At 43.6% G+C, this 14,206-nt stretch overlaps 1 protein-coding gene across 7 annotated transcripts in view; it reads left to right on the top strand.

The window, feature by feature from the left end:
- DGKI (diacylglycerol kinase iota) overlaps positions 1 to 14,206 on the top strand; it is a 312,169-nt gene that overhangs the window by 169,971 nt on the left and 127,992 nt on the right. For all 7 annotated transcript variants that reach the window (XM_075940048.2, XM_075940098.2, XM_075940058.2 and 4 more), the window contains 3 exons: positions 5,173 to 5,286; positions 6,253 to 6,390; positions 7,571 to 7,649. In XM_075940048.2, the coding sequence (XP_075796163.2) occupies positions 5,173 to 5,286; positions 6,253 to 6,390; positions 7,571 to 7,649 (331 nt within the window). The remainder of the gene's footprint in view (positions 1 to 5,172; positions 5,287 to 6,252; positions 6,391 to 7,570; positions 7,650 to 14,206) is intronic.

Raw genomic sequence — 14,206 nt, forward strand, 5'->3', positions numbered from 1 at the left:
AGGATGTTATGGTGGAGTACGTGTCACTGCTGTCTTATCATGCATTTGGCAAGTGACACCGGATTTTATGATTGTTTGTTTGGGAGTCCATCCCTAGCCACCAATACAGATCCCGTAGTTGTAGTTTGGTTCTGACAATTCCGTAATGAATATCGTGTGCCAGGTGTATGAGTTTTGACTGTCATTCTTCTGGCACAAGTAGCTGGTGTGTACCTTGTAGCACCCAGCCATCAAGCAAAGAAAGTTCATCCCGAACTCTAAAATAAGGCAGCAAAACTGGGTCAAAGTTTTTATGGTTAGTGGGCCATCTCTTTGAATTGGACATGCTGAACAAGTAGCTTGGAATTGCTCTCTTCTAACTGCAGTAAGAGTGCTTGTAATAAACGCAACTACTTCATCCTCATCCTCCAGTGGACCATCTGGTGAAGATGAAGGCAGGAGAGAAAGGCAATCAGCTATCACATTTTGGTTTCCAGGTTTATATTCCAGTTCATAATTGAAAGAGAATAGTCTTGCAGACCATCTAGCAATATGATTTCCTGTGCTTCCCAATCCTTTTGTGGTTAACAATGTTGTCAAAGAGCTGTGGTCTGTGTGCAATTTGAATGTGCGGCCCCACAGGTAAGTTTTCAGTAGCCCAGGCACAAGCAAGTGCTTCTTTTTCAATTGTAGAATTTTTTCTCTCAGCATCACTCAGTCTCCTTGAAGCAAATGCAACAGTCCTCTCTGTGTTGTCCTCATGAAGTTGTGTAAGGACAGCCCCAACTCCATAATCAGAAGTGTCAGTAGTCACAATTGTGGGCAATGTAGGACTGAATAGTGCAAGTACTGGACTATGTACAATCAAGTCTTCCACAGTTTCCAAACTAGCTTGTGCATCCATTGTCCACACCAAAGTTGAACTTCTCTGTAGTAATTCTCATAATGGTTCAGTGACAGAAGCATAACTGGGAATGAATTTTGCATACCAGGAGGTAAGACCCAAGAAGGAACGTAAGGTTTGCAAACCTGTTGGAGGAGGAGCATTTGAAATTGCTAGGATATGATCTGGATCAGGTTTTAGTCCAGCCGGTGAAATTGTATGCCCCAGAAAGGAGAGCTCTGTTTGTCTAAATTTGCATTTAGACAAATTGAGCTTGAGGCCTGCTGTGCTGATGCAGTTTAGTACAGACTGCAGGTTATTGTCATGCTCCTCAGAAATATTTCCAAACACAATAATATCATCCAGATAGCACTGAACTCCATGTTGATTCTTCAGAATCAATGACATCGTTTTTTGGAAGGCACTTGGGACAGATGCAAGACCGTATGGAACACGTTTAAAACGAAATAGTCCCTCGTGTAATAAATGCTGTGAGGTTTCTGCTATCTTCATGTAACATAACCTGGTGGTACGCGCTCTGCAAATCAAGAGTAGAAAACATCTTTGCTCCACAGAGTTCTGCAAATACTTCTTCTATGTGAGGCAGAGGGTGGTTGTCAATTGCAGTAGCTTTATTTGGCTCCCATAAGTCCACACAAAGGCTAATGCCTTCATCCTTCTTCTGTGTCACTACTATAGGTGAAACCCATTCCGATGAGTCAATCTCTTCAATAATGTCCGTTTGTACAAGTTTTTTAAGTTCCTCTGAAACAGCTTCCCTAACTGAAAATGGTAAGCACCGTAACTTCTGTCATGCAGGCATCACATTATGTTACATTTTAACTTTGTGTACAAACCCATAAGCAAAGCCAAGTTTCTCCTCAACCTGGTCTTGGGTCCCAGCTGAAACTGGTGTGTGTACTGCAAGAGTGCTTTGCTGAGAAAGATCAATTCGTCCATTTACTACCCTGAGGTTTAAAGCAGCCAATAAATCTCTGCCAAGGATCGGAGTGCCTTTGTGGACAATGTAGAACTCTGCAGTTACACAGCAATCACCAAAAGTGACTGTTGCTGGCAGGCAGGCAGCCACGTACTGGAATTTGTTTTTTCAAATGGCACACCAAGTGAAGTTTGAGTTCAGTAAGAAGTACATCTTTAAAGTAATGCAAATAGATAGAATCAGGTAGTATAGATACTGCTGAACCAGTGTCCACATTAGCTGAATAGGATGTGATTTGCCCAAAGATGTGGCAGAAACAATTACAGTGCACCTTATCTGTTCTGGAATATGTGCAGTTGTGATTTTGTCCATACTCAGCACAGTAACATCTGGTATTGTAACTGCATGCACCTGTTGATTGGACTGGTACTGTGGCATACCTTAGCAAAATGGCCAATCTTTTTGCAGTGATTGCACTGAGCTACTTTTGCAGGACATCTTGTGTAGCTTGCAAGGTATTATGGGGATCCACAGTGAAAGCATGCTTTTGCTGTGCTTTCAATTTGCTCATTCTGTGGTTTTTTATTTGTTTTCTCGTTGTAATTGTTTGTCTGCAGTGATAGTGGACTTTTCTGCAAAGGAGTCACAGCCTGGACTGAACCTCCTGTATCCATGCTCATTATTTTGGCTTCTGCTATAGCTGACTCAATCTGGGTAGCAACGGTCATTGATTTTTCCAGTGTAAATTGTGGTTCTAGAAGCAAGCGTTCTCTTACACAAAGCATTGCTGTTTTCTCAATGAGCTGGTCTCTAATGATCTCATCTGCCATATTCCCAAAGTCACAAGTTACAATTAGAGTCCTCAGAGAAGCAATATACTGCATTATAGTCTCCCCTGGTTTCTGCTCACACTGGTGAAATATGTAGCGATTAGCTACTACATTCATTTTTGGCACAAAAAAGTTCTTTAATGAAGTGAGTACAGTTTCATATTTATCATCTGCAAGGGGAAAAGTGTAAAATATACACTGCTCTTCTGCTCCAAGGCAGTGGATTAGCAGAGCACGCTTTCTTATTTCAGTATCAGAGGGGTAGCCGTGTTAGTCTGGATCTTCAAAAGCAACAAGGAGTCCTGTGGCACCTTATAGACTAACAGATGTATTGGAGCATAAACTTTCGTGGGCAAAGACCCACTTCAGATATGCATCTAACGAAGTGAGTCTTTGCCCATGAAAGCTTATGCTCCAATACATCTGTTAGTCTATAAGGTGCCACAGGACTCCTTGTTGCTTTCTTACTTCAGGAATCTCTGTAGACTGATTGCAAGCAGATAAGTCTCAAACATATCAAGTAGATAAGTAAAAGCAATTGGAGGCTCACCTGGTCGTTGCATAAAGGATGCAGGTGGGTTCAGAGGCAGAAGATCCATCCTCGTCACCAAAATATTGTATCATGTAAGCAAGATACTAACAAACGTCAGCAGGACTTTACCAAAAGTGAAACTGCTTTACAAAGCTGCTGCTGTACCCCTCTATAGCTCTCATTCAGCCCCGACTAATCCTTCCCCCTCCTTCCTGTTTCCTGTGCTTCCAGACTCCCAACAGACAGTGCTCCCAGTTCTAATCATTACAAGCAGCATCTAAAACACCACACCCCTGGGGGCCAGATCCAGGCAAACCATGGGCTGTATTCAGCCCCCAGGCTTTAGGTTCCTCACTCCTGATTTAAAAGATGGCATCTCCGGTGGTCCAGTGCTCTTTAACCCTTACTTTCAATGCTACTACTGTGAAAAAATTAGGATGTATTTCAGATGTTTGTTCCTAGTAATTTTTTGAACTTAATTTTTTTTTAAATGCTGTTTAGTTTTGCTCTATGTTTTTTCACACTCTGTAGAAGATAGTCTAAGGAGGCCTTTGCTTTATGACAAGAGTTTCAATAACAAAAACAAACAAAAACTTGGCCCCAGAGCAATGTTCAACCACAGGTATAAATACAAGTCCATAATCCTATGTGCTTTTGTTTCCTGTTCAGGGAGCAGGTGTGAGGCATTATTCCCCTCTCTTTGGCACGGGTGAAGCCTTATCTGGAATATTGCATCTAGTTTCGGGCCCCCCGTAACAGAAAGAATATGGGTGAATTGGAAAAAGCCTAGTGGAGGGCAAAGAAAATGATTAAGGGGTGGGAGCATGTAACTTATAAGGAGAGGCTGAGGAAACTGGGCTTATTTAGTATGCAGAAGAGAACAATGGGGAGGGGGGGATTTGATAGCAGCCTTTAGCTATCTAAAAGTGTATGTGTGTGAGAGGTTCCAATGAGGATGGAGCCAGGCTATGCTCAGTGGTAGGAGATGACAGAGCAAGAAGCAATGGTCTCATGTTGCAGTGGGAGAAATCTAGGCTGGATATTAGGAAAAAATTAATTCACTAGGTGGGTGGTGAAGCACTGAAATGGATTGTCTTGGGAGCTAGTGGAATCTCCATCCTTGGAGGTTTTTAGGGCTAGGGTTGATAAAGCCTTGTCTAGAATGATTTAGTTGGGGTTGGTCTTTCTTTGAGCCACGGGTTGGACTAGATGACCTCCTGAGGTTTCTTCCAACCCTTATGTTCTATGAGTCTATGACTTTATGGCTGTGTCTAGACTGGCCAGTTTTTCTGGAAAATCAGCCACTTTTCCAGAAAAACTTGCCCGCTGTCTACACTGGCCACTTGAATTTCCGCAAAAGCACTGACGATCTCATGCAAGATTGTCAGTGTTCTTGCGGAAATACTATGCTGCTCCCGTTTGGGCAAAAGTCCTTTTGCACAAAAGGGCCAGAGTAGACAGCTCAGATTTGTTTTCTGCAAAAAAGCTCCGATCGCGAAAATGGCGATCGAGGCTTTTTTGCGGAAAAGCGCGTCTAGATTGGCACGGACGCTTTTCTGCAAAAAGTGCTTTTGCGGAAAAGCGTCCATGCCAATCTAGACACTCTGTTCCGAAAATGCTTTGAACGAAAAACTTTTCTGTTAAAAGCATTTCCGGAAAATCTTGCCAGTCTAGACGTAGCCTTTGATTTTTAAACCAAATGTAACAATTAATAATGTCCATTTATTATTAGTAATAATCAGCCTATGTACAACTTGACATCCAGCTGCTTCTCAGAACACCCCACATGAAGCAGGTTAATAAATATTGTTACCCCCTTTTGCAGAGGAGGCTGCTGAGGCAAGGTGGTTAAATGGCTGATTTGCAGTAGTGTTCATTTCTGCCTCTCCCACCATGCCACTTGACCATCTGTGTGCTGAGGATAAACTCTATTTCTTTGTTTCTTTCTCTTTCACCATTTAAATTCTCCTCACTTGGTTTCTTTCCCTGCTCTATTCCCTGTTTGCAGGTGGGCTGGATCCTCTCCATCCTGGATGAACTGCAACTCAGCCCCCAGCCTCCTGTTGCCGTCCTTCCACTTGGCACTGGGAATGACCTTGCTCGCACCCTCAACTGGGGAGGGGTAAGTACCGACTCCACAGCCCTCTAATTTGTGGCATGCCACCTATTCCTTCTAATTAGTAGTTGTTATTGGGTGGGTCTTCTAATGCCAATAGTATGTGGATGTGACTTAACAGACTTTACTAACAGTGTCATAGCCTCTTCTGCACTCCAAGGCTACATCTACACTGGAGGCTTCTTGCGCAAGAACAGTCATTCTCGCACAAAAGCTTGCCTGCTGTCTACACTGAACGAGCGTTCTTGTGCAAGTAAATTTACAGTCTAGCTTAGTAAAACAGGGCTTCTTCTGGAAGAGTTATTCCTCCCCCCACGAGGGATAAGCCCTCTTGCACAATAGCTCTTCCACAAGAGGCTAGTGTAGACAGGCAACATGAATTTCTTGCACAAGAAGCCCCTATAGTTAAAATGGCCAGCAGAGCTTTCTTGCACAAGAGAGTGTCCATGCTGCCATGTATGCTCTTGCACAAAAGCACATGGCAGTGTGGACGTGCTCTTGTGGAAGATTTTTTGCACAACAACTCTGCCACAAAAGAGTTCTTGTGCAAGAAGCCGCCAGTGTAGATGTAGCAAAGGTCTTACTGACCACTAGTGGCAAGATTCTGCACACACATGCAATAAAATCCTTGCCCCAAATTGTTCATGATATCTTGCCTTGTTTTATCACAAACCTGAAACACAGTACAGGTTTGTGAACCTTTTGGACAGATGCAGTCCGAGTTTCACATAAACCCTTTCGTAGTTGTCAGGGTAGGTTTGAAGGTTTTGACCACAACCCATGCCAAAGTTCCTGGTTCACCCACACTCTAAATTTATGAACCTTTTGAGCAGACTTAGTTTGGATTGCATGTACATTTCCTTCAGGCACATCTGGCCTGGCAATGTCATTGGTGTCTTAGGTAATTAACATGTGACATGATGTGTTCTAGAAGTCCATTTGAGCCTTTGGTGGCACTCATTCTGCTTCCAGGGTTACACAGATGAGCCGGTCTCGAAGATTCTCTGTCACGTAGAAGATGGGACTATTGTCCAGCTGGATCGCTGGAACCTCCAGGTGGAACGAAACCCCGATCTACCACAGGAAGAAATAGAGGATGGGACACATAAGGTTAGAATGGTCTGTTTTACATCAGAGAGAGGCTGCAGGATGCAAGCTGGGATATCTGGAGAACAGGAAAACAGTTTCCACTCTTGTCTCCTGCTAGAACAAGTTTAAAGATGTCACTCCATTCAGAAGTATATCAGAGTTACAGTGTGCTGCCCGTTTGTTGTCCCTCATAATGCTCAGTATCTGAGCACTTGTCTCAAGAACAAAACTCCTGGTTCACTGAGTCAGAGGGTAAAAATCTGTGTCATCTCATATGCAAGATTATTATTTCTTCCTGCCAACTTGTTAGCTGTACTGACAAAGGCTAGCTCCATGAGTCAGATCTAAATTGACTGAAAACCCACAAAGCTTCTGCATGTTCTTTGGCCTGCTCCTAGTAGACATCAGCTGTGTATCTGTTCTCCAAGCAAGGTGGTGCATATGTGTCTTTTGCCTCCCCTTCCCTCTGTGTGGTTCCTTTTACGTCACTGACTCTCTCCCCATTTCTGCGAGTTGGAAGGTGAGACACTATTTGTCGTGGGAGGAGCTGTATTTCTGTTCTCTGCTGGTTTAATCTGCCATTATTTTAAAGTGAGGCAATAGTCAGAAAAATGACTCTGTTAAAATGACTCCTTGTTCCTGCCCACAGAGCCCCTCTACCCTTTCTGAGTTATAATTTCCAGCTGACCTACTGAACTTCAGCCGTGAAAGGGCCAGATGTGCTTTAGTCTGCTGCATGCATCATCAACAGAATTACCAACCATGTTCTGAATCCAGGATTTTTATTGCTGCTGATGATGTATGAAGCAGAAAGTACACAGCTTGGTTTTCAGATGCCATGCTGAGCATGTAGTGCCAGCAATTAGGAGAATCTTTGTTTTGACATGTTAAGTGGGAGATTGCTGAGAGAGGATAAATAAGGAACCCCATGATGTCATGTTTACAGAGTCACTTATGTGACCATAAAGCACTGCAGATGTGTTTGTGTTCTTTCCTTTTTGCATTTGATTATCTTCACCAAGCTGTTTCCAGCCTTCATATCAGCTCTGCGTATAACATTTCCCACAGCTTTCTCTTCTCTCTTTCTGTAGCCTTTCAAGAAGTGGTTAATCTGACAGATGGCATGAAATGTTTGGTCTTCTTTTCTTGCATATGTACCCACAACAGTTTCACATGTTTTCTTTCGGGCCTTTGATTGCAGCTTCCACTCAGTGTCTTCAATAATTACTTCAGCCTTGGATTTGATGCACATGTCACGCTGGAATTTCATGAATCCCGAGGTGAGAGGAAGCCTTCATTCCCTTAGCCTGTGGGAACCACAGAAATGGGGAAATGGCTTATTAATTGCAACATAGGATCACTATAACAACTTGTTTCTCAAAGTGTAAAGAGAATCCTAGAACATGTAGAGTCCTGTCCCAGACAAGAAAGTGGGAAGAACAATGTTAGCACTAGTTTCTGAGGGACTTAGTAGATCACAGTTGGAAAGATTTGTCCAGTTTTGTGCATCATACTGAAGAAAGGACACTGAAGAAGTAGAAAAGGCTTTGGTGATATAACAAGATTGATAAAAGTGTCTGGAAAAGCCGATATTCATGGGAGGAAAAGAGGCTAAGCACAGAGATACTTTTCAAGAGTTTTCAAGCTTTTAAAGGCGACATAAAGGGAGCTGTAGCTACTACAAAAGACTTATGTTGATCCAGAAATAGGGAATGTGGGCAAAAATAAGGAAAAAGTAGAGAGAGGAAGAAAATTGACATTGGGTACAAGTCAAAACGAGGAAAGGAGTTGGAGGGGGAGCGAAAGGGATATGAAGTTGTGGAAGGCAGATGGCAGAAGAAGTATGGTCATGTTTACAGAAAAACTAGGGAGATACTTTTTATAAAAGGCTATGGTGTAGTATTATTGGGCTGGACAATAGTGAGCCCTGGATCTTGTTGGTAAGGAAATAAACAGGATTTCATAATAATTCACACAAATCCCCTAGGAGTCCTAGCTTGGGCTGTTGTAGCACTTTATTTCTCTTCATACTAATGAAGATTGTGTCCTGCCAGAAACTCCTACAGAATTCCAAATATGCTTAAATAGCTGAGCTATGGCTTGACAGGCAGTACGTTGTGTGCATGTACTAGGTAAGCATATTTATATTACCAGACTCTCTGTTCAATTTTCCTTGGTCAGCATGTTGTTGATTTAGCTGCATGAGTTTTGAACTGCAGCCTCACTTGTTCTCATTTTTATACTCTAACAATGTCATTAAAAAAGTAAAAAGATAGCACCCAATGCCATGCTAAATAAAGAGCCAAATGCCTGATGCAATGAGCTAATGCATATTTTATGATGTTTAAGACTGCTGTAAGCTTCAGGAATAATAATGAAGGGCCACAGAAGGGCACAGGAATGAAATGATGACAGCAGTATGCAGTTCTTTATGAATGCACACCAGTGTGCATTCCTAATGTAGTTGCAAATATACAGTATAAATGAGTTTCATGGCTATTCTCTCACTTAGTGGAAGCATTACTTAATTATTAAATTGTAGAGCTAGATAAAGAATGAATGTTATTCCAGACATGCCAGCGTTTAAAAAATTTAGAGGAGCGAGAAAATACTCAAAGAGCAATCTGTATGTCGGTAGGTGTGGATGGAGAAGCTTACATAGCACATGCATCTGCTGTTCCCATTCTAGCTGGCACAGTTATTTTCTCACTTCTTGATCAGAAAAACTTACAAAATAAGTGTGTTATAGGGGGAGAAAAGTTTAAAGCTTAAGTTTTGGTCTCTTATATGTGTTTGTGTTGATTTAATTTTCTCCATCATGTGTTATTTATGGAAATAATCAGGATGCGTAAGATTCTGATCTCATTTACAATGGATGTTAATCCAGAGTAACTCAACTGAAATCAGTGGAATTACTCTGGATTTACACCCATTTCACTAAAGAAGAATTTAGTCCACTGAATTGATGCATGCACATTCCTGAATTCAGAGCTATTGTTAATAACATAAAATAGCGTGAAGCAAATAAAATAAAGATATTGCCTTGAACTCTCCTAAACTCCCCCCAGCACCCGAGGGAGACAGGAGCAAAGCCGCACGGGCAGCAGGGTCCCTCCGCCTGTGCGGCTTTGCTCGGGTCTCCCAGGTCTGCTGGAGGGGAGGGGGCGCAGCTAGTGCGCCCCCCCCCCCAGCAGACCAGGCTTTTGTTGCGGGACGCCTCGGGTAGAGCAGCTGGGGTGCTGCCGGGTTGGTCCTGTGGGAACCTACCGGGCAGCGCCCCAGCTGTTCTGTCCCAGGCTCCAGATTCAGCAGCTGTTGAAACTGATCAGGCTGATTCCAGGAAGCTGGGGGCAGAGCAACTCTGCCTCCGGCTTCCTGTAGTCAGCCCCTGGTCAGTTTCAGTGGCAGCAGCTGAATCTGGAGCCAGTTCCGACTTACATACAAATTCAACTTAAGAACAAACCTATAGTCCCTATCTTGTACGTAACCCGGGGACTGCCTGTATGGGGAAGCACATAGCTTTGCTGTTCAGGGAAGAACTCTAGGAAAGAAACTCTGCTTCTGAGTCATATTTCCTCCCCAGTTCCTCTCTTACTCTAGAACAGGGTTGGGCATGCGGCCTGGGGGGTCAGATCTAGCCCGCCTAACTGTTTGATCCGGCCCACGGTCCGCATCTGGACTCTTGCTATTTATATCCTGCTGCCCGTGCCACTGATTTTCCAGGCGTTGGCTCAGGCAGCAGGATTGTATTTAAATGGCTCATGGCTCCAGGTCATGGCACTACGTCAGCAGGGGGCAGAGTTGTGAGCCCTTTTAAATAGCTGCAGTAAACCCTGGCTCCTGCCAGGCAGCACTGTGGAGGCAGGGACAGATCTGTGAGTCCTTTAAATGGCTGTAATAACCCCAGGATGCTGCTAAGCAACACAGTGGAGGCGAGGCTGGGAGCCTTGAGCCCTTTGCTGTGTTTTTAATTCAAAGCCTCTGGCACCAGACAACTCTAGGGGGAGGCTAGTCCCCAGTCCTGTCCCTTTTGTCTTAGGCCACACCTCTTCCAGCGGTGGAGCTGGCCCATGACCACATACCAAAATTCATTAAGTGGCCCCCCTGCGAAAATTATTGCCCACTCGTGCTCTAGGAGGAAGTAAGTTACTTCACCACTTTTAGAGGTGCCACTTATTTCCTACCCCTTCCCCTGTGCCTGGCCCCATCTGCTGGCTGACTGTTGGGGTGTAATTGAGACAGATATAGGCACTGGGTATTCTGCCTTCCCAAACCACCAGGCATAGCTCTGCCCACACTCCGCCCCCAGAATGCCTGCTGCAGGCCTTCTGGGGGTGGAATGTTGCTGCCCCCAGCACCCACCCTCCTAGTGCTCTGGGACTGGCCGTTTGGCATGCCCTCCTCCCTCGCCCAGTGCTCTGGTGCTGGAGAGGCCGGGCCAGGCCGTATGGCGCGGTGCGCCTTCCACAGGGGCTGGGGAGGCTGCGGTGAGTGTCTACCCACTCTCCTCCCTGTGGTTCAAAGGGTGGAGCACACACGTGGCTTGCCACGTCACCTCCCAGGGGGCAGGGAAGAGGCAGGGACTAGCAGAAGGGGCGGAGATGGAGGTGGGGCTAAGAGCTTGCCTCCCTCAGCTTTGCCTTCACCGACTGCCCATGGAGACAGAGCATTTCACTCTTTCCCACTCAGGGTATGTCTAGACTATAGGGTTTGGTCGACAAAAGTGGACCTTTGTTGACAAAACTATACCCGCATCTACACTACCACTGTGTTCTGTCAACAGTAAGTTGACAGAGTGCGGCAGTTTTGTTGATGGCGGTAAACCTCATTTTACGAGGAATAACGCCTTTTTTCGACAGAGTTCTGTCAAAAAAAGGTGCTATTGCATACAAACTGCTTTTTCGAAAGAGCGTCTACACTCTCTTTCAAAAAAGCAGCTTGCTTTTTCAACAGAACTGGTTGAATGCTCTTTTTCAACAGAGGCTTTGTCAACAGTATCTGTCATAGAATCATAGAATACTAGGACTGGAAGGGACCTCGAGAGGTCATCGAGTCCAGCCTCCTGCCCTCATGGCAGGACCAAATACTGTCTAGACCATCCCTGACAGACATTTATCTAACCTACTCTTAAATATCTCCAGAGATGGAGATTCCACAACTTCCCTGGGCAATTTATTCCAGGGTTTGACTACCCTGACAGTTAGGAACTTTTTCCTAATGTCCAACCTAAACCTCCCTTGCTGCGGTTTAAGCCCATTGCTTCTTGTTCTATCCCCAGAGGCCAAGATGAACAAGTTTTCTCCCTCCTCCTTATGACACCCTTTTAGATATCTGAAAATGGCTATCATGTCCCCCCTCAATCGTCTCTTTTCTAAACTAAACAAACCCAATTCCTTCAGCCTTACCTCGTAGGTCATGTTCTCTAGACCTTTAATCATTCTTGTTGCTCTTCTCTGGACCCTCTTCAAAGCCTCTGTCGAAAGAGGCATGCAGTGTAGACATAGTCCTAGTTGCTTGAAAAGGGGTAGTCCAGGAATGTAGCCCCTGCCTTCCTCCTATACCCAGAGGTGCAATCCAGGCAATTTGAATGTGGCCCTGTGGAAGGGGGTACATAGGTATCCTATTCAGCAACTGCTGGGGGCACTTGTAAGTGTTTGTAGATGGAGCCACAACTTTGGCATGTGAAGAGATGCAATTTGCTGGTGCAGCAAAAGAATTGGCTTGGGAACATATGGCCTAGAGAGTATTGATATAGTAGAGTCCTGAATGTGATGTTTATTCACAACAAAGCAAACAGGATCATTGCCTGAGTGCCATGAAAATGTATTTTTAATACAGGCAAGTGCAGCTCATATTTCTATGGAGAGAGAATGTAGGTCACCCTTACAATATGGAAGTCTGTGTTGTGGAAAACAGTGATTCAGAAAAGGATGTAGGGGGTCATTATAGATGACTAGCTGAATATGAGGTCCCAGTGATGATGTGGTCAATAGGGCTACGTCAGTGGATTCATCATGCAGGAGCAGGGAGGTGATGTTACCTAGGTATATGGAGTTAGTGAGAGCCCTGCTGAAATCCTGTTACCAATTCTGGTGTGCACATTTTAGAAAGGATACTGAAAAAATAGAGATGAATTGCAGAAGAGCTGTAAGAATGATTTGTGGGCTGAAAAACATGCTGTGCAATGGGAGATTAAAAGAGCTCTATTTATCTTATCACAGAAAAGGTTAAGAGGTGATTTAATCATACTCTTATAAGTAGCTGTTCAAGGAGATCTCTGATAGTAGAGGACTCTTTAGTTTATCAGAAAAAAGAGTAAAAAATCCATTGGCTGGTTAAGAAAGTTTAAACTGGAAAAAAGACATAAAGTTTTAGCAGTGATTAATTAACCATTGGAAACACATTTACCAAGGATGTGTAAATTCTCTGTCACTTGGAATCTTTAAATTAAACTTGGATATCTATTGAATTTGGCTCTGCTTTGTCCACTAGTTATTGGGCTAGGTATGAGAACCAAGGTGGAATTCTATGGCCCTTGTTATGCAGGAGGTCAGACTAGATCAGTGTTTCTCATCCAGTGGTACGAATATCCTCAGGGGTACTTAAGAGAAATCTGTGGGGGGGGGGGGGGGGGGGGGGAGGGTACATCAATACAACTGAAATGTGGAGAAAACTGAATTTTTGTTTTAAGTTTTATAGCGTTTTATTATTTTTCTACTTTTTACACCCAAAAATGTCATCGCCTGCCCGGCTATGATTAAGTTGTTTAAACAAATGTGTTGTAATGGTAGAAAAAAATGTTGTGTGTCTGAAAACTGTATATACTGTTGATGCTTATAATTTTTTTTTTAAAAAGGGGTACTTTATAAAAAAAGGTTGAGAAACACTGGACTAGATGATCATAAGGATTCCTTCTGGCCTTACAATCTATGAACCATTCAGTTTTGTTTCAAAGGTTTCTGAACTTGGAATAAATGTTTCAGCAGAATTTCTAATGATCCAAACAGAGATCTACTCAGTGTACAGTGTGCACTAATATCACTGAAAAGTTTGATTGCACTGTTAGTGCTTGTCTATACTACAGAGAAGATTGATGCTGCTGCTGTCAATCTTCCGGGGTTCAAATTAGTGGGTCTAGTGAAGACCCACTAATTAGAACTGAGAGGGAACTCCCCTTGGCTCTGGTTGTCCTGCTCCTCATAAGGAGTAATGGAAGTTGATAGGAGGATGTGCTCCCATTGACCTCCTGCCATGTGGATGGTGACAAAACACAATTTAAGATACTTTGACTCCAGCTACGTAATTAACCTAGCTGGAGTTGCATATCTTAAGTTGACTTTCCCCTTTAGCATAGGCCAGCCCTTAGAAATTTATGGTGAAGACATAAAATGGACAATGTGACCATTGAACATGATGTTCTGGTAAATTCCCTGCAAAAGAATCATGTTTTGGAAGCTGTCTGCCCTTATCCTCACCTGCTCTACCATAGACCAAGAAGGGGCTGATCCAAATAGAACTGTTTAAAATTAAATAGCAAAGAATAGCACAGAGGGTAGATTCTTGTACAGTCAAAATCTATTTGACATTTCTTCCCTTTTAATTACCAATGGATAGTGGATGTACAGTGTGCATGAAATTGCTCTTGTAGGTTTGCCAGTGTAAGATGGTGCTGGAAATAAAGATTTCCGTTCCTCTTTTCACCCTAAGGAGTTAAAAGCTAGCAGTGTGCCAAGGCCGGAAATCCAACTATCTTTCTACCTTCAGGAAAACTTGGAATGAAAATTCCAGGGTGCTTTGCTAACTTACTCTCTAGTCATGACTTCACGTTCTTCCTTGT

The sequence above is a fragment of the Pelodiscus sinensis genome, chromosome 1 (assembly GCF_052426305.1).
Source record: "Pelodiscus sinensis isolate ZL-2025 chromosome 1, ASM5242630v1, whole genome shotgun sequence".
Classification (NCBI taxonomy): domain Eukaryota; kingdom Metazoa; phylum Chordata; order Testudines; family Trionychidae; genus Pelodiscus; species Pelodiscus sinensis.